Here is a 25,670-nt window from a genome sequence, read left to right as displayed (position 1 = left end):
CACTGATTAATTTGATTACAGTAATCAAATCTTCTAAAACAATTTCATTTAAGTTCTTCAAGTTCTCAAAATTATATGGCTAAACATTTAGCAAGTGCTGGGTGTGGTGCCTCATGCCTGTAGTTCTAGCACTTTGGGAAGCCAAGGTGGGAGGACTGCTTGAGCCCAGGAGTTTGAGACCAATTTGTGCAACAGAGTGAGACCCTGATCTATAGAAAATAATTAAAAAAAAAAAAATTAGCTGGGTGTGGTGGCACACACCTCTAAGTCCCAGCTCTTAGGAGACTGTGGTGGGAGGATCGCCTGAGCCAAGGAATTTGAGGTTGCAGCAAGCTATGATCATGCTACTGCACTCCAGCCTGGACAATGGAGTGAGATTCCACCTCTAAAACATAACAAAACAAACAAACCAACCCCAAAATGTTTCAGCTTAAAAATAATAACAAGGAAATAATGAAGAAAGCAAAAGTACTGCATCTAAGAATTAAGCAAGCAGTAGGGATAAACCCCAGAGATTCCAATGATTATAATAAAGAAACAAAGGTGTAATGTATTTTCTAAACAGAGGCGTACCCAGCTTAATAAGGCACTTCACATTATTGGGCTTCACAGATACTGCAGTTTTACAAATTGAAGGTTTGTGGCAACCCTTCCTTGACCAACACTGTCACTGCCATTTTTCTGACAGCATGCACTTACTTCATGTCTCTGTGCTGCATTTTGGTAATTCTTTCAACATTTCAAACCTTTTCATTATTATTACAACTGTTCTGTGGTCAGTGATCTTTGATGTTACTCTTGTAATTGTTTTGGGGCGCTATGAACTGTGTCCATATAAGACAGCCATCTCTCCCTGGGCATCCCCACTCCCTAAGACACACAACATTGAAATTAGAACAAATAATAACCATACAACGGCCTCTAAGTGTTCAGGTGAAAGGAAGAGTTGCAAGACTCTCACTTTAAATTAAAAGCTGGCATTACTAAGCGTAGTGAGGAAGGCATGTCACAAGCTAAGACAGTTAAAAAGCTGGGCCTCTTGCACCAAACAGCCAAGTTGTGAGTGCAAAGGAAAAGTTCCTGAAGGAAATTAAAAGTGCTACTCCGGTGAACACATGAATGATAGGAAAGTGAAACGGCCTTATTGCTGATACGGAGAAAGTGTTAGTGGCCTGGATAGAGTATCAAACTAACTTGAGTGGTCTGGATAGAAGATCAAACCAGCCATGATAGTCCCTTAAACCAAGCCTAGTGCAGAGCAAGACCCTAACTTTCTTCAATTCTATGAAGGCTGAGGGAGGTGAGGAAGCTGCAGAAGAAATGTCTGAAGCTAGCAGAGGTTGGTTCATGAGGTTTAAGAAAAGTAGCCATCTTCATAACATAAAAGTACAAAGTGAAGCAGCAAGTGCTGATGTAGAAGCTGCAGCACGTTATCCAGAAGATCTAGCTAAAGTCATTGACGAAGGTGACTACACTAAACCACAGATTTTCAGTGTAGATGAAACGGCCTTCTATTGGAAGCAGGTGCCATCTAGGGCTTTCATAGCTGAAGAGGAGAAGTCAATATCTGGCTTCAAAGGGCAGGTTGACTCTTGTGTTATGGGCTCATGCTGCTAGCAAGTTTAAGCGAAAGCCAGTGCTCATTTACCATCCTAGGGCCCTTAAGAATCATGCTAAATCTACTCTGTCTGTGCTCTTGAAATGGAACAACAAAGCCTGGATGACACCACATCTGTTTACAGTATGGTTTACCCACTATTTTAAGCCCACTGTTGAGACCTACTTCTCAGAAAAAAAGATTATTTTCTAAATATTACTGCTCATTTGACAATGCACTTGATCACCCATGAGCCCTGATGGAGATGCACATGGGATGAATGCTGGTTTCATACCTGCTAATGCAACATACATTTTGTCGCCCATGGGTCAAGGAGTCATTTTAACTTTCCTGTCTTATTAAACACAGAATAGATTTTGTGATTTTTGCCACCCATGGGTCAAGGAGTCATTTTAACTTTCTTGTCTTATGATACACAGAATAGATTTTGTGATGCTATAACTGCCATATTTAAGTATTCCTCTAATGGGTCTGGTCAAAGTCAATGGAAAGGAGTCACTATTCTAGATGCCATTAAGAACACTTGTGATTTATGGGAGGAAGTCAAAGGATTAATATTAACAGGAGCTTGGAAGAAGTTGACTCTAACCCTCAAGGGTGACTTTGAGGGGTTCAACATTTCAGTGGAGGAAGTCACCGCAGATGTGGTGGAAAGAATAACTAGAATTAGAAGTGGCGCCTGAGGATGTGACTGAGTCGCTGCAATTTCATGATCACACTTGAACGGATGAGAAGTTGCTTCCTACGGGTAAGCAAAGAAAGTGGTTTCTTATGATGAAATCTACTTGTGATGAAGATGCTGTGACCACTGTTGAAATGACAACAAATGATTCAGAATATTATATTAACATAGTTGATAATGCAGTGACAAAGTTTGAGAGGACTGACTCCAATTTTGAAAGAAATTCTACCATGGGTAAAATGCTATACCATAGCATCCCATGCTATAGAGAAATCTTTTGCGAAAGGCTAAGTCTATTGATGTGGCAAATTTCTTTGTCTTATTTTAGGAAATTGCCGCAGTCACCCAAACCTTCAGCAGCTACCACCCTGATTAGTCAGCAACCATCCACATTGAGGAAAGACCCTCCACCAGCAAAAAGATTATGCCTCATTGAAGGCTCAGATGATCATCCGTACTTTTAGCAATAATGTATTTTTTAATTAAGGTAGACACATTTTTTAAGACATAATGCTATTGCTCACTTAACAGACTACAGTATAACATAAACAAAACTTTTCTGTGCACTAGGAAACAAAAAATGCTTTGTTGTGATATTCACTTTATTGCAGTGATCTGGAACTAAGCCTGCAATAACTCAAGATATGCCTGTACTAGAAAAGACAATAAAGAAAGGATATTAATTTGCAGAGTAGTCTATGTCTGCAAAGGTAGGTGTAACCATCTTGGTTCTGAAGAGTCAGCAGGGAAGATGTCTTCTGATCAAGCAAAGTGGGGGACAAGAGAATGAGCACAGCTCCCAGGAGGAGGCAAGGTCCTGACAGCTCACATGCCCTGTAGCTCTGAGCACAAGATTAAGTGTTACATGGAGAGCTCATAGCTTTGGGGTTAGAGTAGACAAGTCTGTTAACCTCCCTGAACCTCAGTTCTTTCAACTGTAAAGGGGAAACGCTGGCATCTAGCGAGGAAGCCTGCTCTGCATCATGAGAAATGATTTCATTTGGGATCAAGCATGGGCTTGGCACATCACAGCTCCTCGATCCAAGTAACATAGATTATTCACTTTCTATTGCTGTAATTATTATTCCTTTATCACAAGCTGCTCAGAAGAACATAACTGAGGCTCAGGAATATAACACCAAGACCCAGAAAATTTCCCAAGACATGGGCAGAACAACAGGGGCTACCACGTTATCTATAAGTTGTTTCTATCACTACAGAAATCAACAATAAGAAAAGGTTTCCTGTACTGAACAGATAACATCTGTGTTTGATGCTGTCCTGACTGCTTTGCTTACAGGTCACTAATTCTCCCAGCTGTCCTTTGAGGTAGATATTATTATTACTTTTGAGTTGGACATTAAATCTTGGCAAATGAGAATTTAAACCCAGAAGCATCAAGCTCCATGCCGTGGTTGCATTTTTTCGGTTCTTACCAACATTGCCTTTTACTCCTTGGAATGAGTTGTTACCTATAAATAGTCCTACCAATAATGCCTTCTCTTATTGCTGGGATGTTTTGATGGAACAAGAGATCTAAAACATTGATGATTTTACCAAATGAATGCACAATATTAATACCAAACACACATTTCTTACAATTTCTACAAAAGTATTGTCAAATACGGGTGACTGTTAAAACATAGTTTCTATGTAGGTGACAACCATAGCATATCGGCATAAGTATAGTACTAAAAGCAGAGTGCAATGGGGAGAAAGACTGAATAGCAATGTAGTCAACATTTTTAAAGCAAATCATGATATTATAGCTTTATTCTCTTTGAGCAATTTGGTTTGTGAAGAATTTTCACTGATCATAATCCTTCTGACCAGGCTGCGAGACAGGCAAGCAGCATATTTACTGGCAACTTTACCAATGAAACAGACTTAGAGAATTTAGAGGGTGACATGGTTGGGTATTTGTCCCTGCCCAAATCTCATATTGAATATAATTTCCAATTGGGAATTGGAGGTGGGGTCTGGTGAGAGGTGTTTGGATCATGGGAGCGCATCCTTCATGAGTGGCTTAGGCCATCTCCTTGGGGATAATTGATACCTCAATCTGAGTTCGCATGAGATCTGGTCTCTTAAAAATGTGTGGCATCTGGCTGGGAGTAGTGGCTCATATCTGTAATCTCAGCACTTTGGGAGGCCAAGGTGGGCAGCTCATTTGAGGTCAGGAGTTCGCAACCAGCTTGGTGAACATGGCAAAACCCCGTCTCTACTCAAAATACAAAATTAGCCAGGCATGGTGGTAGGCGCCTGTAATCCCAGCTACTCAGGAGGCTGAGGCAGAAGAAGAATTGCTTGAACTGGGGAGGCAGAGGTTGCAGTGAGCTGAGATTGTGTCACTGCCCTCCAGCCTGGGTGACAGAGTGAGACTCCATCTCCACACACACACAATTAAAAAAAAAAAAAAAAAAAGGTGCGGCATCTCCCTCCTCACTCTCTGTCTTGCCCTGCTTTCGCCATGTGACATGCCTTCTTCCTCTTTGTCTTCCGCCACGGTTGTAAGTGCTGGCATAGATTTACAGGTGGAAGATTGGAGGCTTCTGAGGCCTCCCCAGCAGCCAAGCAGATGCCAGCACCATGCTTCCTGTAAAGCCTGCAGAATGCTGAGCCCATTAAACCTCTTTTCTTTACAAATTACCCAGTCTCAGGTATCTTTATAGCAATGCAAGAAGAGCCTCACACATAGGGTGACTTCAGGTCACACAATTAGTAAACGACCCAGCCGAGATCCAAACCCAAGTCTTCTTGTGTCTGTGCCAAGGGTTCTTTTAATTTGTGATACTACCTTTCTAAACTATTAAGTTGTATGAATTGTTTACATCAGAGAGATTAGAAGTCAGTTATTCTACCAAATGAAACTTCAGTCATTCGGCGAGAACTGGGAGGTGGAATCCCTGAGCACAGCCTGCTCCAATCAAAAGCCTCTGTGTTTGTCAAGAGACGGTTTTGACGCATCCATCCACGGTAATCTGTTAACTTTCCATCCAGAAGCCACATGGGACCGTTTACTTCCCAATGTCCCGGCCCCAGTGGTTGGTCTAATATGCAAACCCCGTCATATTTTTTGCCTCAGTAAAAATTCTTCTACAGTTTAAAAGAATGAGAAACAAATAATTAAAACAAAACAAACCAATACTCATGGAAGGCTGTGCTTGGCACAGAACCAGGATTGGAAATACAGAGGTAAAATCACAGAGAACAGGACTGGCCCTGAAGGAGCTGGTAGGTGGCCAGGACAAGCAGTCACCAGCCAGTGCAGTGAATCTAGGGCTGAGCTCTCTGGGAGAGCTGCAGGACACAGACGGGCAGGGGGCCAGGGCGGGCTCTCCAAGGAGGTGACATCTGGGCCATAGCTAGGAGGGGAGTGGAAATAAGTGAGAGAGAGAGAGAGAGACTGTGGAGAGAGAGTGTGTGTGTGTGTGTGTGTGTGTGTGTGTGCAGGCAGGACAGCGGAGGGAAGAAAAAAGAGAGATGATTCCATGAAAGAAACATCAATCGCAAAATAAACAAACCCACAAAATGGCATGGAACCACCCAGGATATTCTCAGGCGTATATTTACAGGTGGAAGGCAGGCGGCCCCAGGAAGTGAGTAGAAGCCACAGGCTTCCCCATTAGAGGAAGTCTGGATTTATGCTGAGGGCAATAGGGAGACACTGATGGGTTATTAACCTGGGAGGAAAGACCCTGCAGCCACAGGGTGGAACGGGGATTGGAGATCTGAGAAAGACAAATATGAACTAAAACAGTGATTGTGGGGATGGAAGGTAAAGCGAACAGGAGGCGGGGCGGGGGGGGGGGGGTGGCAGTGGTGTCACTACTGACCCCAAGAGGTGAGAAGGCAAGTTTCTCCAGGAGTCAGTAAAAGCCTGCAAATTGGAGTGACCTTCCTGATGGAATCTGAATTTATAGCAATGGCTTATTTGAAGCAATCTTTCTTAATTACCCTTCTCACTAAAAAAAAAAAAAAAGAAAAAAAGAAAAAGGAGAAAACCAGATTGCTTCAAAGGTAATTGTTCTTTTATAGTTCTGCATTCTATGGAAGGTTCACGATATTTAACTTTTATTTAGGGATGAAAATAGAATTTAAAACTCCACATGTTCCTGATATGTCCCACTAGTTAAACGAAGGTCTAGGGTCTTCTTATCTATAAATGTTTCAGGTGATAATTACTCCTGCTGGCAAGAAAAAGAAGAGGTTCATTCAATAAACATCTATTGCACTCTTAATTAGGTTAGAGGTATTGCGTGATATTCAAAAACTAAATTATTAAAATCATTTTGTGATCAAACGATTTTGCATTTCTGATTACATTTACATGTTTTACGTAACGTTTAGCCTAGGAAAATGCTCACTCTCAACATTAAATATGGTCATGAGTCACTTAATGATGGGGATATATTCTGAGAAGTGCCTCATTAGGCCATTCCATCTTTGTGCAAACATCATAAGGTGTACTTACAAAAACCTAGATGGTACAGCCTACGACACCCCTAGGCTGTACGGTAGAGCCTATTGCTCCTACGCTACACAGCTATACGGTATGTGACTGTACTGAATACTGTAGGCAACTGTAAAACAGTGGGAAGTATCTGTAAACCTAAAGCTAAATGTAGAAAAGGTGCAATGAAAAGACAGTATTATAATCTTTCAGGACCACTGCAGTATATGCAGTCTGTTGAATGAAATGTCCTTATGCTGTGCACAACTGCACGTAAATCTAATTTTTTAATGCTCCTGAGTGATGGTCAAACCTTGTGTGTTTTTAATTTTATTGATAGGATGACCACTGCTTAGGTCTCTTTAACTTCTCTTATCTTAGGCTTTTCTACCTATTGCTAACCTACTTGGTGAACCTACCTACCTACTTCCTCCTCAGGTTTCAGTTTAATCAACACATTCTGAGTAAGACACTCCTGATTCTCCTGTTGAGATTTCATCCTTCTGTCATATACTCTTAGAGTACCCTGGACTTTTCTAGACAGCTTTTATCATAACCCTAGCACAATGACGTGAAGATAATAAGTGTTCAGTAGATATCTGGTGAATGAACAAAGAATAAACGAATAGTAGCCAAGTGTCAATCCTAATATTTCCTACAACACTTTTCAATGCTATGAAGGGCCAGGATTTTAACCAGGTACAAATCACTGGACAGAGCTCTTACTACTTCTCATTGAGCAGAAAATACATTGATACAGGACAGGAAAACACTTAGCAGGTAAAAGTAGAGATGGGACGGAACTGGGCCATACATACAAGTCAAAACGGACAGATTATATGGGACAAAACACCAAGAACACTCCCTAATCTTTCTACTGTCTGATTGAAGAGCTGAATATTAATTAAGTTGCAACCAAATACAGGTAAGCCTCACAAGTGTAATATAACATACTTAACAAAATAGTTATTGAGGAAATAGAAGGCATATTAGCACTTTTGTGTACCCTGGTGTTCTTATAATAAAGAGTTACATTGTGTATACTTGTAAGTGCTGGTTGATAAAATGATCTGCTGAAGAGAATGATGTAAAACATAATTCCTTCTATATCTGTGCCCTTATCCTTCTCCCCACCACCAAACTAGGATGAAGCAGAAGTGTAACATGAGGAATGTGGTCAGGGCCTCTGAGTTGGAGCTCAGTTCTAAAAGTCTAAGGCTCTAAGAAGCATACTGGGTTAGTGGTCACACATGACTTTATCAGCCTCTTAGAACTTGCAACCTTTCCTCACATTTCACATATATGAAAGTGAGGCATCTATAGTCAAATCAGTTAATCTTTGTCAAAATTTCCAAGATTCTCTTCCAGAAAGGCTATCGGCCTTAGCCTGGAACACGTCTAGAAGTTCATCCCTTAAACTCCCTAAATCAATAACTGTGATTAAGAAGACCCAGGGGTTCCCGAGAGCAAATGGCAGAGCAGCTTTACAATTCGTAAAGTAATATATTGTCCAGTGCAACCATTTGCAATCTTTCAGTGCTCTGAGTTTATAATTGAAACTGTTTCTAATTTATTCCACTATTTTTTTTTTTTTTTTTTTTTTGAGACAGAGTCTTGCTCTGTCGCCCAGGCTGGAGTGCAGTGGCCAGATCTCAGCTCACTGCAAGCTCCGCCTCCCGGGTTCACGCCATTCTCCTGCCTCAGCCTCCCGAGTAGCTGGGACTACAGGCGCCCACACCTCGCCCGGCTAGTTTTTTTTTTTTGTATTTTTTAGTAGAGACGGGGTTTCACCGGGTTAGCCAGGATGGTCTCGATCTCCTGACCTCGTGATCCACCCGTCTCGGCCTCCCAAAGTGCTGGGATTACAGGCTTGAGCCACCGCGCCCGGCCTATTCCACTATTAATATTTAAGGATGGTCTATCTAGATGAGGGAAAAGAAACAGCATGTAACTTTCTCTATGGTCAATGGAAAAAGAGGTAGACTTTAATGTCTCCCTCCTTCCTGCTGAATGGTTTCTGTGCAGCTAGTCAGTAAGAGGGGAACGCACAACACAGCCTGGACTTCGCCACCAGGAGTGTGCAAGGTGTGGCCTCCACTGTGAAGGACACTCAAGAGCTTTCATGGAGTCTGTAGTTCCAACTCAAATATTTGCCTTTTCAGAGACAGCATGGGTTCTTTTGGGGATAACAAAGTAGTATGATGAAAAACTTAGGTCTTCCCCAGCCCTAGCCAAGAATGAGCTACAGTCGCCCACTAAGTGTGCTGCTGGCATGCCTTCTGAAGCTGAGAGAAGCATTTCACACTCTAACTTTTAGTAACCAGAGGTGCTACCCACATCCATTGAGCAGGCATCATGGTCACACCCCAACATGTACAGTCATCATCACAAAATTGATGGACGCAGGCTCACGGCAAAGGGGTTACGGTGCAATATAAGGAAGGTAGGAGAAGCAACAAAAGAAAGATCCAGAAGGTTCTTCCAAACAAGAGACACTAAGAACAATTTTTTACTGCTTATGAAAATTGGGGTTGAAAAATATTTATATAATTAGTGATTTCCAATGAATTATTGGAAAGTCATTGCTAGGCTAGTTTTTCAATTTCAAGTGTTCTAGTATTCACTGTAACAATACCCTGGACAGTATTTTTATCAACAATATATTCTTTTTCTCCTTCTAAAAAGGACTAGGTGTTTTTGATTTCTCTAAATCCTTTTTCTAATGAAAATCAGCACCAGGCATTTGTGAAACCCCCTTCCTCCATGCCCTCAGGGTTAGCTCTATCTTAACCGGGCCCAGCACATCCTCCAGCATTTATGCCGCTCCTATTTGTTAGTTCTGCGGTGCCATGCCCTCTAACCCATCCTCCATTACTGCTGTGTCTCTTCCTTACATTTTTTCCCTGACCTGAATCCTGTAAATAGCTACTCATTGGTATGGAGTGCAAGGTCATCCAATTCATCCTCTTATCTCCCTTGCTTCTTCTCCCATCTCACCCTTCTCTGATTATAACACACTTCTCATTCTCAGATCAGGCTAAACTACTCAGTCCTCCCTGTCCTCATGGAGCCAACCTGTCTCTCTCATTTTTCATTCCTTGCCAGCCACATACCTAACCTCCCTGACAACATATTCCACATCACACAGATGCTCTGAACAACAGCCATCTGTCAAGATTCAGCTACTCGGCCCCAGGGTTACCTCCTCTCTGAAGTCTTAGCTGGCTCTTCCCTGTACTGACCACTCCTTGGTCAGGCCACTGGATCCCATCCTCATCCCTACTTACTACAGGACACTAGATTCCATGTAGCTCTCTTTCCCATCTACATTGCCAGCCCTTGGAGAAGAGAGTCCATAGCAGCTTCCTCCATATCCCCAATGCTCAAAGGCTCCTTGTGTGGAGAAGAGAATGGGATGTCTAGGAAGGTAGTGTTAATGGACTGAACATCTTTCCTTGAACTTACAGACAGTGAGATAAAAGGGTTGCTGCTGCTTGAGAAAAAGAAAACATGCTTTATGCTTCATAACCTTGAACTACTAAACCGTAACCATTTGTATGCCAACAACCATAATTTATGAGAAACTTTTTAAAACAAAAATGCCTGATTATATCCTGTCTTTCTTAAAAACATTTTTTTGGTAGAGGTGGGTCTATGTTGGACCTCTCTATGTTGTCCAGGCTGATCTTGAACTCCTGGGCTCAAGCAATCCTCCAGCCTCAGCCTCCTGAGTACAGGTACACACAACCATGCCTAGGTTGGGACTACAGGCTTATAACCATGCTCAGCTATGTTTTTTGTTTGTCTGTTTTTGTTTTTTAATTTTCTTTTTTGTAAAGACAGGGTCTTGCTACATTGCCCAGGCTGGTCTCAATCTCCTGGCTTCAAGTGATCCTCCCATCTTTGCCTCCCAAAGTGCTGGGACGGTCTTTCGTTAATAATCATCATCACTCTCTGGTTTCAGTTCCACATTTGAGGTGCTCTGCATTTGAAATTGAACACTGCTGTGCTTTTACGAAGGGTCATGTCAGTATTGGTGAATATGCTCCTTGAATTTGCCAGGGGCACTGTGCATCCTGTCTCTAACACTCACTCTGAAGGCCGAGGCAGGGGGATCGCTTCAGCCTCGGAAGGTCAAGACTGCAGTGAGCTACAATTGCACCACTGTACTCTAGTCTGGGCAACAGAGTGAGACCCTGTCTCAAGAAAAGAATAAATAAACAAAAGAAAGAAAATAAAACTTTTCCGTATCTTATTAATGAAAAAACTTTGAATCCATGAACAGACATTAAAATTCTCTCCTAGGTGCTAGTTTACTGGCTGGAATGATGGAATTTGTGTTCTTCTGGGCCATCTCAGGATTTAAATAATTTTATGTGACAGAGCTGATGTGCTGATCAATAAAAAGACAACAATCATTTACATTGAGAGTTTAATGCAATTTCAAGAATCTACATGAACCAAGCTGAGTGTTTGTAGGGAAATCAATACACGACCACCTTACTTAGTGAAGTGCATAAACGAAGTTCAACTGAATTTTCAACATCAATGAATACGGATTAAAGAAAAAAAATCAAATCAATTGAAAAAAATGGGTTTTGGAAATCACACAATGACAGTATTTTTGAATATACAATACTGTGCAAAATCCAGGAAAGCAAACAGATGTTCGCTTCCATTTCCCTCCTCCTTCTAGTATTTATCTTATCATTTGGGAAAAGCTTTCTTGTATTGCAGTTTGATTACATGTGCATTTTGCAGATTTCCAGATGTGTTCAAATGTTTTAATTTACATTATGGCTTTATATTTAGGTCCATATGATTCCCTAATCAGAGTTCTTATTTGTCTAAACATTATATGAAATTGAGAATTTTAATATGCCCTATTTAGTTAGAGGGTACTATACACATTTCTTCCCCAACCTAGTCTTTCTCGCTATATTGGTCTTCCATCTATTCTACAGATAATCAGTCCAATTATGTTGTCCGATATAATGAATCTCTCGAAGACAACATTCACTTTTCTGTTAAAAAAAAAAAAAAAAAAAGGCACACATACACACACACACACACACACACACACACATATTTGACAGGCGAGGTTGAAATAATTTCCTCTCTCAAATTTGCGCCAACACAATTTACCCATTTAAGATAGGCATCCTTCCAATAAAGATGATGTCTATAGCAGGTTTCCCTATAACGCTTACTGAATGATGTCCCATAAGGATTGATCATGATTCTAAGATTACAGATGTGAATAATAAACATGGATATATTTATTAATTTCAAGACGCTAACAGGGGAAGAAGGTATTAGGGACTGGAGGCAAAATGCTTCTGGCAAATTCAAGGAGCATATTCACCAACACTGATATGACCCTTCTTAAAAGCACAGCAGTGCTGAACTTGTAAACCAGGATGTTATGACAACTAGAAAAGAGGGTGAGGCAACACAAAGTGATGAAATGATGTAAGGTCTGCAGAGAAAGTTATGTATTTTGGACTCTGACAAGAATTTGGATATGTATTTTTATAGACATAAGAATAGGAAGCCCGAGGACACCAAGAACTACTAGTAAGGTCCCAAAGTCTCCGAAAAACAACTAGACATGTGTAAAAATAAGCAACAATAAAATAATGTCTTAGTGAGGCATATGCTAGAAAAAAGAACAGTAGTTTGGAGTGTGCCCAGCACCTTGTAAAGACCAGGGAAGAGGGCTGGGAAAGCGATGCAGGCAGATCGCCCAAAGAGTAATTATTTTAAAACTTAAGTCTTGGCTAGGCATGGTGGCTCATGCCAGTAATCCCAGCACTTCGGGAGGCCAAGATGGGTGGATCACCTAGGGTCAGGAGTTCAAGACTAGCCTGGCCAACATGATGAAACCCTGTCTCTACTAAAAATACAAAAATTAGCCGGGCGCGGTAGCACACGCCTGTAATCCCAGCTACTTGGGAGGCTGAGACAGAAGAAATCGCTTGAACCTGGGAGGCAGAGGCTGCAGTGAGCTGAGATCAGGCTACTGCATTCTAGCCTGAGCGACAGAGTGAGACTCTGTCTCAAAAACAAACCAATCAACACAACTTGGACAGAGCTATACAAAGATGCAAATGAAAGTCCAACAGAAAGCGTTTGAAAGTAAGATACAAGTACAGAAAATGTGCAAAAGGTATCCATATAAGAACAAAGTACCATGGAATAACGGGCTGTTTTTGAAAAATGATTAAGCTTTCAGCTTCCTTTGGTTTGGAGGCATCGAAGCTGAGTGAATTCTAACTATTCACATGATCATGATGCTTTTTGCAGTAAAACATCGAGTCCTTTCCCAATGACTCTTTATTGCTGAGTCTGAGCAACTGGTAAGTGGATCAGAAACAAATGACGCTCCCAAGGCCATGGTCAGAGCATACATTTTCATTTAATAAATTTCAGCTTTTAAAGTCAACAAAGACTGACCCACGGCCATGGGTACACTTGAGTCTTGGATAGCATCTAATGCATGCCTTGGGTCCATCGGATTAGTGCAACCTCTCAGTGCCACCCACAGGCATCAACCCAGAGGGCCTGGGCAATGTCAAGCACATCACTTGAAATGTAGCAGTTAACACAATCTCCAATTTGGAATAGAGCTTTTATATATTTCATAGTATTCTCACAAACTGCATCTATGAACAGCAAGCATAAAACTTTACATGAGCTACTGTGTTGCATTCTTCTACAGTATAAACTAAAAATTCTTTTAAAAATTTTGGAGATTTTTGAAATAAAAATTTCTGTGACTCTTCCCTAATCTGACTTCACTAAAAACTAATACTATTCTGGTTTTATTTATGACTTTATGAACCGAGACCTCCATATATATTTTACTGAATAGAAGGAAATCTAACTGATTGCCTTATGATACTGCAGTGAAAACATGATCAAATATAGCCAGGTGTAAAAAGATTAATGAAATCAAATTCTACAAAAGGAACATGAAAATAAACCCTAAAATGCCTTGTCAATGTAAATGTTTCTTCCAAGTACTCTATTCAAAGTAATAGATGACTCTGAAGGGAATCTATTCTGATAATACAAAGGTAAAACATTTAAATCCCTCTGAATCAAGTAGAAATTTCACCTGTGTAGATTAATGAGCTTATGACAAGTTGATACTCCAGAGTTATTCAGGTATTCTTTTGCTCTGTCTTGGAAATAATAAATTTATTTTACTCAGTCACTGTAAAAGTTACATTTTATAATTGCTTAGCTATATAAATCATCATGGGATAAGATGCGGGCCTAGATGTTGGTAATTAACTCAAATCTGTTCAAATAAAGACTTCACAATGTTCTTTCCAATCATCTGTGTTTTTTTTTTTTTTAAAAAAAAACAACAACTATACATCCCATATTCTATTGAGAAATTAGCTAATTTACTAAAAATTAAATGACATAAAACCCAAAGTAAACACACAAATGAAAAAATTTAAACATCCATTCAAAGAAGAGAGCTGAGAACAAAAATGCTATCTGCCCTTGTGTAACCAAATTGCATCAGGCAGTCACCTTTTAATTTAAAACTACCTCCTCAACAGACTAGTGCTTGGTGCCTTATCTTCAAAAGAACAACCCACTCGCATCAGCATAAAACCCTTTAAACAATACTTGACCACCTTACGTCAAAGCCCTTTCATTTTCCTCAGTCATTACTTTTAATTAGAACTAATAAAGATATGGATTTACATGCTGGCTGAGATTTGCAGCAAATCCCTAGAAAACACGTTGGAGGAATTAATCAACTTGATTTAGTTTTCTTCTCTCTAGAGCTGGCCCACCCCCTCTGTTCCATACCTGACAGGTGCTCCTCTGCTGTGGGCAGGTTTCAGCATGACTGTCACGGTATTGTCAGTTTGATTCAGAGGTGTCTCAAGTTCATAAGCTGGCATAGAGGGCGCTGGGGGAAAAGGCATAGGATGGAAGATTCATTATTTCTGGTTGATCTTCTCAGTTTAGTTTCCACTTCCTTTTACAAACAGCATTAAGAACACAGTGCATTTACTTTACATTGGAGCTATCAACGACCATGAGCAAGCTTCGCATATATTCCCTACACAGAATCACGGGCACAGCTGCTAAAAGCAGCCCATAGTGCCCTCTGTGATCTTGAGTTGAAGTTGGGAGATGGTATGAGGGGGTTTGTGAGGTGTGAGTAATTTTCCGTTTCTTGATTTGGATTCTGGCTAAATTAGCATAGTCGGCTTGTGAAAAATCACCAAGCTGTACACTTACAATTGGTACACTTTTCTGTACATATGAGTTCTCAAATGTTTATGCTAAAGGCATATTTAAGAAATAATCATTGGACTTTACAGTTATTCCATCTAAGCCAAGGTTTTTCATGTACCAGAGACCCATTGGGGATTTAAAGAGGACAGTGGGAGTCAGAGAGATTTGCTGGAATTAATTAGTGACTATCTGTGGGCTCTCAGAAAAGCATGACAGTGGAAAACACATAGGAACAGAAGTGAGAAAGGCTTGGGTTTGACTTTTTGCTGTGTTTTGTTTTAACCAGCATAAGAGCTTTTATATATCTCAAAATGGGGAAACTACCCTGTATGTTTATTATCATAATTCAAAGAGAGAACAGAGAGACAGGCAAATATAATCCTACAAATGTTAGTTCTCCTCCAGATATAAATCCTATTTCCAAGGCCAGTTCCCGGCATCTTCCTTCTCTAGACTGTTAAGTCTTATTATGATAGCAACAGAGCTCTTCAGTAATTATGGACAAGACAAATCATTACACAGAGCTGTGATGTGGGAGGGCATACCATATTTTCACAGCCCACAGGTAGAGACTCCTGATGAGAAAGCTAGAGGTCATTTCTAGCAAATACAGTTTTTAAAATTGTCTTACATATACAAAAAGATTGTTTTATCACGATATGGGTTACTTCTGAGTTCCATTTCTTGAATCATGTCAGCATTAAAATTTATTTCAATTCTCTTAAAAATTAACTCAAATTCATAACATAGAATTACATTTTGTATACAAGAGTGGTTCCCTCTCATAGGTCCATGAAAATTTGAACCTGTAAACTGTAACTATTTTAAAACTATAAAAATCAAATACTTATTCTTGATGAGCCGTATAGGCTAATGAAAATGTCAGGTTTCTTGATTTTCAATAAAATTGTTTGAACTTGGCATGCTGAAAGTGGTCAAAACCATTGATTACAAGCTGCCATGACTGTAAGTTTCCTGAGGTCTCCTCAGCCATGCTGAACCGTGAGTAAATCAAACCTCTTTCCTTTATAAGTTACTCAGTCTCGGGTATGCCTTTATTAGCAGTGTGAGAACGGACTAATACAACCATATTGATAAGAATTCTTATCTAATAAAAACAGAAAAAGTGAATTATTTTATTCAAAAAATACACTATGACAATAATCTTCGTAGAGTAACTTACATGGGAAAAATTTCTTAAAACATGCTTCGAGGTATATATATTTGCACTTATTTCATCTTTAAATCCCCATGATAAATTCATACACTAGATAATATTATCTTAATTTGTATGTAGGGGTAAATTTATTTGATTAAAATCAGAGAGGAAGTGCCTGGCAAAATCATAACTAGAACCTAGATTTTTTAATTCCAAGTCCAGTGGTTTTTCTTCTACCAACCCATTTTCTTCAACCTGTGTCAGTTTTCAAATCTCTAATTATTCTAACTTCCCAAAGACTTATTTTCTCTTTCCCAATTCTCCATACTGTTTCTATAACCTAATTCTATACACAGAGTATCAAGTGTATTAAATTTCAAGTCGTTTGTGCTCATAAAATCTTATATAATGAAAAATTATCCCTTAAGTTATAACTGCTTAAAAAGAAAATTCTAAACCCTCCCTCAAAACCTAGCCAAACACTTACAATACTCTAGTTGTGAACATTCCTATCCTTCAACTCCAAACAATAACTTTTATTAATACAAAACAAGGAAAGAGAGACAAAAGATGTAAAGGTCAGGCTAAATATTATTGAACTAACCATGGCTGATAACAAGAGTTAGCTCGTTTCCCTACTTCCACCCCACCTGATTCACTCCAAACAAAACAGTTAAAGCCAAAACTCAACACTTCCACACTCATACCCAAAGGGGAAAAAAAAGGAAAAAAAAATTCATGCAATTTTTTTTTTATTGCTGTTGTATATCCCATACCAGATGGCAGCTTAATTTCCTCTAGTCTGAAGTACAAAGACATTTTCTGCACAGTTGAACATGCCTAGAAATATTTCTCAAATTAGGTCTTTTGTTAGATGACATAATTAAGTCTCTAAAAGCAAAAAGCTGGAGGTCCTCAGTGCCTGGTACCATCATGTATTTGCCTCTCTCTTCAGGACAGAATCTATTTATGGTAGAGGTCCCAAGGAGGCTGTTCCTTCGGAAGCAGACTCTATATGACTGTCTTTCTGCTGAGCTCCTGATGGTTCATGGTTCATTACAGAGATTTTTCCAACATCACTGCTCTGACAACTTTGGATTGAGAAGGGGATGAGAGTGTCTCAACAGAACCTTCTGCCTCATGCCCAAGTCCTCCAAGGCGCCCTGCTAAAACAATAGTCACTTCCTAACACATGAGATCTCAAGCTCCCAAATGAGAAATATTTGTAGTACCTCATTTAATGCCATGAGTCTGAGCTTCAGGCATTCAATGGTATTCCTTTGGATACAATGTTAGTGTGGGCCAGCTTGGCATACTTGACAATGGGAAAGAAAAAGGACAAAAATGTTACTTCTGATAAAAGACACAACTCATGAATGTAGAGTACCTGATATTTTCGTGGTGAACTGGTTTGTTGCTGGAGGCCCAAAACCCTTAGCTGTGCTAGCCCGGATGGTAAAGGAGTATGTGGTCCCCGGATACAGTCCAAAAAACAGAAAATGGGTTTCGTTTCCCAGCTTTGAAACTCTTCCACTCTGATTGGATAAATCTATTTCTGGGTCAAAGGAACTGACTGCTTTGTAGGTGATCTGCAAAAGAATGAGAAAGTGATAAAATATTTGGAGCAGATGGACTCAGATTGCATCTTTATCCAATAAACCCTTCTGATGTATGCACTGTCAGACACTTCATGATAAGCTCCTACTCAGACTCTTGAAATCCTGAATCCAGTGAAGGGATGAAGGAACTCCGCCAAAGCTGTTGAGTTATTACTTTTATAGACAGGGGAACTTAAGCCAGTAGATTAGAACATACAGGATGAACGCAGGGTTAAGCTAATGCTTTGAAGTTGTTTGCTTTCAAAATGTCATTTTGTAAAACTACATTACGATTGGTTTCGAACAAAATAAGAAAATATACAACTAGCTCAAACAGATAAGATACTGACAAGGATAAGGCCTCATCTTTAATCTAGTGGCCATAATTTAATTTAGGATTATTATCTATTGGGAACAAGGGCACTGAAGTGTTTTCATCAATGCAGGCAAGGACATCTGCTCCAATGGCTGGAATCCTAGACAGATTCCGGTCACTCCTGATGCTACACATAGAGTGATCATTATGGGCCATATTCATTTCTTTCCTTTAGAGCAATGTCTTCCAACAGAACTTTCTGAAATGATGGAAATGCAGCCACTAGCCACATCTGGCTACTGAGCATTTGAAATGTGGTCAGTGACACTGAGGAATTGAAAATTTTAGTTAAAATTTGAATTTAAATTGCCATGTGTGATTAGTAGCTGCCATATGAGACAATGCAGTTCTAGAAGTTTTCATGATATTAGCTACATAACAGATATTCAAAGTATGTTGGATAAGTCCGAAGTGTTTGAAAATAAATATAACATAGGTGCCTTTAAATCTTGCTCTTTCAAATGATATTTTAAAGAATTTCACTGTGAGTAGTTCATCATCTACTCAAGAACATGCACTTTAGTGGTGATTACTAACTTCTACTGGTTGTAATGACATAATTTTAAAATGTGGCATATTCTAAAGTTTTAAATTGCAAAACTGAGCACTATTCTTGCTTTTAAATAGGTAAACTTACTTGTAATTTATGTGCATGAACACTAAAACTGTTATTATACGAAGTGATAATTGACATTCTTTTTTCTTATATTTATACCATGTCATTACAATTAAGAAGATCTCTCTGAAAGAATATTTAGATTGAATCAACTAAGCTTTAGCAAGAAAACTGTTTGCTGTATATATTAATCACTGCAGTGCATGACACTATTGGAGTCACGCACAGTATCTGTTATTAACCCTCTAACAAACTTCCTCGACAAGGTTAAGGAGGTCAAGAAGAGATAAGGCCAAATCTGCCCCCAGTAGCTAAGTGAGGGATGTCAGCGACGTATCTGCTGTGTGATTACTTGGTCCTCCACTTGGACACCTCCAGGGAACAAGGCAGTTTGGAGGAGACGGATCTAAACCTCTATCATGGCTGCATAATTGCTTCCCAATGTTTCCCACTAATTCACCCGTACATTTAAAACATATTCATTGAGCCCCTCTCATGTGTCAAGCACTGTCTTTTGAGCTGGGGTCTTGCATGGTGCCTCAGGAATCGTACCTTCCCTGAAGGAGGTATCAGTCTGGTAGGGGAAGGGGAGAAGCGATCCAACAATTACGACAGAGTATAATTAAAATGAGGACTGACGCTGCCTACTGAGGCTAGCTTAGTGTTCTCGTTCATTTTATTGCCTGTCTATAAACCTTAATGAAACATAAATGCATATGAGAGAAAGCCCAAACTCCTTAGTTTTGTGTTTCAGACCTGCTCCCACCTTCTCCAAACCTACTTCTGAATCTGTGATACTACACAATTATATTCCCTTCTGTTGTGGTCACAGGATAAAGACTGCCCTGCAAACACTAATGGGGCTTTTCTGACATTGCTTCTGCCCGTAAACTTTCACTTGCCTGGAACATGAGACAGTTAGCTCTGTTTCCATGTTCTCTACCTACTCAGATTCATTTACTCTATTCAAACATTGATTGAACACTGACGCTCTGCAAGCACCATGGCCAGCAGGTAAACACACGCCCTGTTTCAGATAACGGAGAATCTGGACAGGGTGGGATGGAGCCGGGGAGACATACAGTAAGTAAATGAATACTTTCAAAACATCAAGTTCCATGGAAGAAACGAACAAGGTGCTAAAATAAGGAGAATTGTCGGGCGAGAGAGGTTATTACACAGCCACTTAGAGTGGCTGGGGAAGGGCCCACTGAGATGTCAGTTAAGCTGAAGAGACTTGAACTTAGGGAAGGAGTCAGTCATGCTGAGAGTTTGGGAAAGAACAGCACGAACTAAGGCAGTGAAGCAGGAGTGAGTGGGCACAGTATATGAACAGAAAGGAGGTCGTTGGGGTTCCTTGGGGGCTGGAGAAGCAGGCAGGACCATACTGTACAGTGCTTTGCGTCCTAAGATAAGAAGTTTGGACACATACAACAGGAAGCCCTTGAACATGTTTAGGCATGAAAATAAAATGATCTAATTTCCCTTTAAAGAGTTCACTTTGACTGTGGGTGGAAGGTTGATTTCACTGGGGGGTCACAGTTGAGGTAGTGGGGAAGGCACTAGGAAGTGCAGCAGAGTCCTGGGCCTAGAGCTATAGCACGAGAGAGAGAATACAGGCACTTGGAATAATGTGGGGCTGGTACAGGCAGCAAGAGATGAAAAGAACTGGCATCTTTTAGAGACAAAATGGACAGAACTCAGTGAAGGACTGGATATAAGAAAAAGAGGGTGGAATAAAGGATAGGTTCCATGTTTTGGGCTTGATCAGAAGATGTACCGAAAAGAATGGAACATATCGGGAGAAATTTACAGACACAGGTGGACATGTTAAATTGGAAATGCCCACGGCAGTCAGGTGGACACACATGTATGACATGAAGCTGAGATTCGAGAGGAGTGGGCTGGAGTAAAGACTGGGGGTGATGAGCATTGAGACGATATTCAGTTCTGGAATGGAGACGGTCACTAGCGAAGGAAGTTTAGAAAAAAAAGAAGGGAGCCTGGTACCACACCCTAATGAATGTAGGTATTTGATACAGGATAGAGGAGGAGAAGCCAACAGAAGAGTCAGAAATGCAGGAAGAGAGCAAAAGGAGAGAAAGTTGTCACAGAAACCAAATGAAAAACAGCAGAGAGAGAAAGGGAGAGAGGGAGTGAGGGCGACAGGGAGGGAAGGAGGGAGGGAGGGTTGGTTTCCAGAGATGAGACTGGGACAAAAAAAGTACCCGTCCATGCCCAGTCCAGAGTTCCCATTCTGTGTATCTGTAAAGCCTTCCTAAACCTGGCCTAACAATCCCTAGATCCACTGAATGCCTGTGTTGTGACTGTTCATACAATTCACCGGGCAATGAATCGTGGAGTACTGTGAAATCTCTTCTTTGATCTTCAATCATGATTTAAATCCGCCAGAGGAATTGGAACATTTCATGTAATTGTATCTTCCTTCTGAGGAGTGGCTGATGTCTTATTCTTTTCCCGATCCCATTGTGATCAGTAAATATTTGGCACTCAGTATCTATGTTCCTACAACTCCTCCTGGGGAGAGCAGGTGTGTGCATACGCTCATGTAAACACTCAGACAAGTGGGATCTTTGCTCCACCCACAAAGACTATCAAGCCAATGCTTTACTAAGGGACTTGCTTGCTGTTCCAGCAGGGCCGATGGGCTTGGACTTGCCGAAAGCCTTGTGGTTGCAAAATAACACTGAGGTTCTTAGCTGGCTTCCAGTCATAACCCTTTGACAATTTGGTAAAAATTAGACACCTTCTCTTATCTACCTCTAAAAAACACATGTATACACTAATTCACACACTCCTAAAAATTACAGATCCTCTCCCTCACCCCTAACAAACAAATATGTTGGGCATGTACACGTCCGCAAAATGTCACAAAGGTGATGGGTTTCCCCATCTCAGACCCATCCACAGAGCCCTGGAGTCTGAATATCAGAATGAGGAAAGCTCCTCGGCAGCAGGGGCACTCTAACTCTGCAACCCCACTGCTTGCCAGAGAGCGGATGGCAGACATTCGCCCACCTCAGCAGCTGCTCTAAACGGCACCAAAATATACCCCCATGCTCAAACTCAAATGTCCACATGGCTTCAGCATTTACCTCTTCACTTGTTCATTCAATACACGGTTATTAAGTGCCTGTTAAGTACTTCAGTACAGCAGGAAGCTACAAGAAGGAAGTCTGGAAGCTACTTGTACTCTGTCCCTGGCTGAAGGTCCAGGAAACTCTAATGAAGCCTCTGTAAATAATGCTACCGCTGCAGTGTTGGATGTAAGTAATTTTATGGGATGTGCCAGGTCAAAAGCAAACTGAGATCTCAGCATCATGTGTGAGGGTTAGATTTGGGTGAGATGGAGTAAACTGTTGCTTCTATTGGATGATTTCTGATTTGCAGGTAAGTGCCTGAAATCTTCCAAAATTGTCTTCCCCTTCTCTACTTAAAGCCTCAAATTCTAAACTGAGAGATTAATGGGAAACCAAAATAGAATAACATGCAATCTTTGACTTGCATGTTATAGGAGAGGGGAATCAAAATCTCCTAGTGTGAGTTGATGGTAATTTCAGCCAGCATAAAACACCATCCTCTAATTGAGGTTTAAACAATTATTCTGAGAAAACAAAGGAATGAATAATTAAATCTGATTTCAGGGGAGCAAAGGACCTAGGATACTTCAAGGAAGAGTACAGTACTTGAATAAAATACTGAAAGATAAGCAGAGCTGCTATAGGATGAGAGTGACGGGATGGCACAGGCGGAATGAATCTAAGCAAAAGCAGGGTGTGCAATGGCTCAGAAGGCTCTTGGAGAAAAAACAATTTCATATACATGGCTCATTGAGTTCCAGAAGAAAAACAGTGGGAGATGGCGTTATAAATATAGATTTGGGTTAGATCACAGAAGCCCTTGAGTATTGAAAACAAACTTCTTAACATGGCCCCTAAATTCTCATTCCCTCTACATAACCACCTATCTCAGCTGATGGTGACTAACAGTCCACTTATCCAGGCTCAGGATATTAACGTGTCTTCAACTCTAGACTCCTGAATGTCCCAATCAACTGGCAAATCTAGACCATTCTACTTGATTAAAGTGCCCAACCAAAACTGCACTTGATACTCTAGTCACACACTCACGTATTGAGTCCCTAAGTTTAGAACTCATTTCATTCTTTTTACAGTTGGTTGCTGATGGGGCAGTTACTTCAATAGAAAAGGAACAGTACCTTTTCTACTTCTGTCTTTTTCCAATATCTTAGACATACTACAGCTTTTAAAAAATCCATGTATTAGTCTCATGACCAGGTGTCTGGTATTTACTCACTAGAGATACATAAAGTTAGTAGGGTACAACGAAAATACTTGGACAAATATCCTTATACATTGGGGAGTATTACTAATAAACTTCTAGAAATAGTTTTGACATGTTATGTTTAAATTTTGATAGATTCTCCCTAATTGCCTACCAAAAAAAGACTGCAAAATGTATGTTCCCATCAATAGACTATGCATGTACACATTTCTCCACATCACTGATTAACACTTGATATTATAGAAATCTAAACTTCTGTAGCACTTGTAATATTCCATTTCTTAATCATTATGAAGGTTGGGTAGGTACTTTACCATATGCTTACATGCTGGGTGAATTTTTTTTTGAAGTGTCTTTGTCCATTTTCTTTCCTAATACAGTATTTGTTTTTTTTCTTATTACTACATAGAGCTCTCTGTATATTACAGCCACCAGCCTGTTGACTGCTGTAAGTGCTGAAAATAATCTCTCCGAGTCTTCTCTTTGCAGTCAGACCTCCTTCATGGTATCTTTCATCATTCAGAAGTTTAAAATTTTATATAACCAAATCTGTCGATCTTCATTTTTAATGACTGCTGCATTTTATATCAAGCTTAGAAAAATACATAATAAAAATGTCTTCCTACCTTTTTCTTCGAGGGTTCTTCTAAACATTTGTGTTTAGATCATGAACCTGGTATTTATTTTTGTATGGTGTGAGGTGGGAGTCTCATATGGCATTTTATTCTTGTAATAAAATGCTGGATTTGATAACATTTATTAAATTGCATCCATTTTATATTCATTAATGAATTTGTACTACAGTTTCTACCTTGTAAAATTTTAGAAGGACATGTATCTAGCTGTTAATACTAGTTACATTTGAAAAGTAAAATTGGGAAGCAAGGATGTTTTATTTCGAAAACTTCTGCACTTAAAAGTATTCTTTCAGAGGGCAGTATTAAATTGACAACTTGACAAAATAAGAGATTTTGACAGCTATTGAGTAACGGGGTAATGATCAGACCCAGGTTGTAGGAAGATGACTGATAAAATTAAATGACTGAGGTGGAGGGGTAAGGTATGAGAAGGACTTGAGTCAGAATGAAGACAAGGAGGTCAGAGAGGCAAGGCTAGTGCTGGAAGGCTGAGAATGGAGTTAGAGGAGTGTAAAGGAGAAGGCAAGGAAGAAAACCGGAAGAATGAAGTAAGGCTGTGAACTGCTGTAACTCCTGGAAAAAACAATGCTGTCAGCCGTTTTTTATCATTAATGCTTTTGTGTATCTTTCATAATAAGCAAAGAGAGAACTGAGAATAACCTAAAGCTACAGCATATCCATTTCCAACACTGATATGGTCTTGATGTTTGTCCCCTTCAAATTTCATGTTGAAATGAGATTCCCCATGTTGGAGGTGTTTGGGTCATGGGGGCAGATCCTTCATGAAAGGCTTCAGGCCACCCTCTTGGTGATGAGTGAATTCTTGCTCTGAGTTCACAGGAGAGGGTGGCACCCCCCACTTTTCTCTTACTCCTGCTCTCGCCATGTGACGTGCCTGCACCCCTTCAGCCTCCGCCATAATTGTAAGGTTCCTGAGACCCTTGCCCGGAGCAGATGCAGGTGCCATGCTTCTATGGTCTGCAGAAGCATGAGCCAAGTAAATCCCTTTTCTTTGTAAGTTACCAAGCCTCTGGCATTTCTTTACAGCCAAGCAAGAACGGCCTAATACAAACATCAACGATATTCCATCTGTGCTTTCTTCTTTCCTTCAAAAATTATCCTGTGCCCTGCCTTCCTTCAACAAACACCTGTGTCATTGGTTACTAAACTTTTTTCCAACCATGGCAATTTATCTCACCTTCTGGTTTTCACCAGTATTCAAATGTGATTCCATGAAAGAATACACTATTGCCATGGTCCCTGCTTCTTCTGGGGCAAAGGTTTGATTTTCTTAGCATAATTTTGTCTCAGAAGTCTGTGATTCTCCAGAGAGGGACTGAGTCCAGTTCAACATGTATCTTCAGCTCCGGGAGGAAGCTGTGTGTGCCTTTTGTAAACTCTGGCATAGGCTGGGTGAATCACAGCTCACAGGTGCATCTCAGCTCAAGAAGAGCTCCTCCTGAGACTCCACCTAAGACCTGCCTGGAGGGAGCTGGGGACTCCCTTCCTTCCTACTTGTAGGAAACATGGGAAAGGGAGAAAGATTTGTTGGGCAGAAAGCTTGTATTTAATCACTTCAGCCTGGATCACATATTTCCCCTTTGGTCCCTAGAAAACTGAACCAATCTGTTCTACTTACACATGCCTGATTTTTAAAACCCTGACTTATGACACATTCATGCATCCCCATTGTAGTAGTATTTAGATCAGTGTTCAGCTGGGTAGTCCTGGCTGCAGAATCAGAGAGATTAATGGGGTTTTCCTTTGAATTATTATTCCCATTGTTTTCATGTTAAAGTGACTTACCACACAGAGATATATCTCTTGTGGGATTAAAAAGAAAGACTCCATTAAATGTTTTCTGTCTGTCTACATAGCAACATGTGGCTTTTAGGACAGATGAACTTATGGCTTGGAAATTAAAGTTGATTTCAAA

At 40.2% G+C, this 25,670-nt stretch overlaps 1 protein-coding gene across 50 annotated transcripts in view; it reads right to left on the bottom strand.

The window, feature by feature from the left end:
* PTPRM (protein tyrosine phosphatase receptor type M) overlaps nt 1-25,670 on the bottom strand; it is an 829,686-nt gene that overhangs the window by 303,468 nt on the left and 500,548 nt on the right. For 49 of the 50 annotated variants that reach the window (XM_077975162.1, XM_077975163.1, XM_077975160.1 and 46 more), the window contains 2 exons: nt 17,568-17,769; nt 14,587-14,689 (listed from right to left, as the gene is read on the bottom strand). In XM_077975162.1, coding sequence (XP_077831288.1) covers nt 14,587-14,689; nt 17,568-17,769 — 305 coding nt within the window. The remainder of the gene's footprint in view (nt 1-14,586; nt 14,690-17,567; nt 17,770-25,670) is intronic. The other variant, XM_077975172.1, reaches the window with a different exon arrangement.

This window comes from Macaca mulatta, chromosome 18 (genome assembly GCF_049350105.2).
Source record: "Macaca mulatta isolate MMU2019108-1 chromosome 18, T2T-MMU8v2.0, whole genome shotgun sequence".
In the NCBI taxonomy this organism is placed as follows: Eukaryota; Metazoa; Chordata; class Mammalia; order Primates; family Cercopithecidae; genus Macaca; species Macaca mulatta.
Note: the sequence above shows the minus strand (reverse complement) of the source record. Positions and strands in the feature narration are given on the sequence as shown.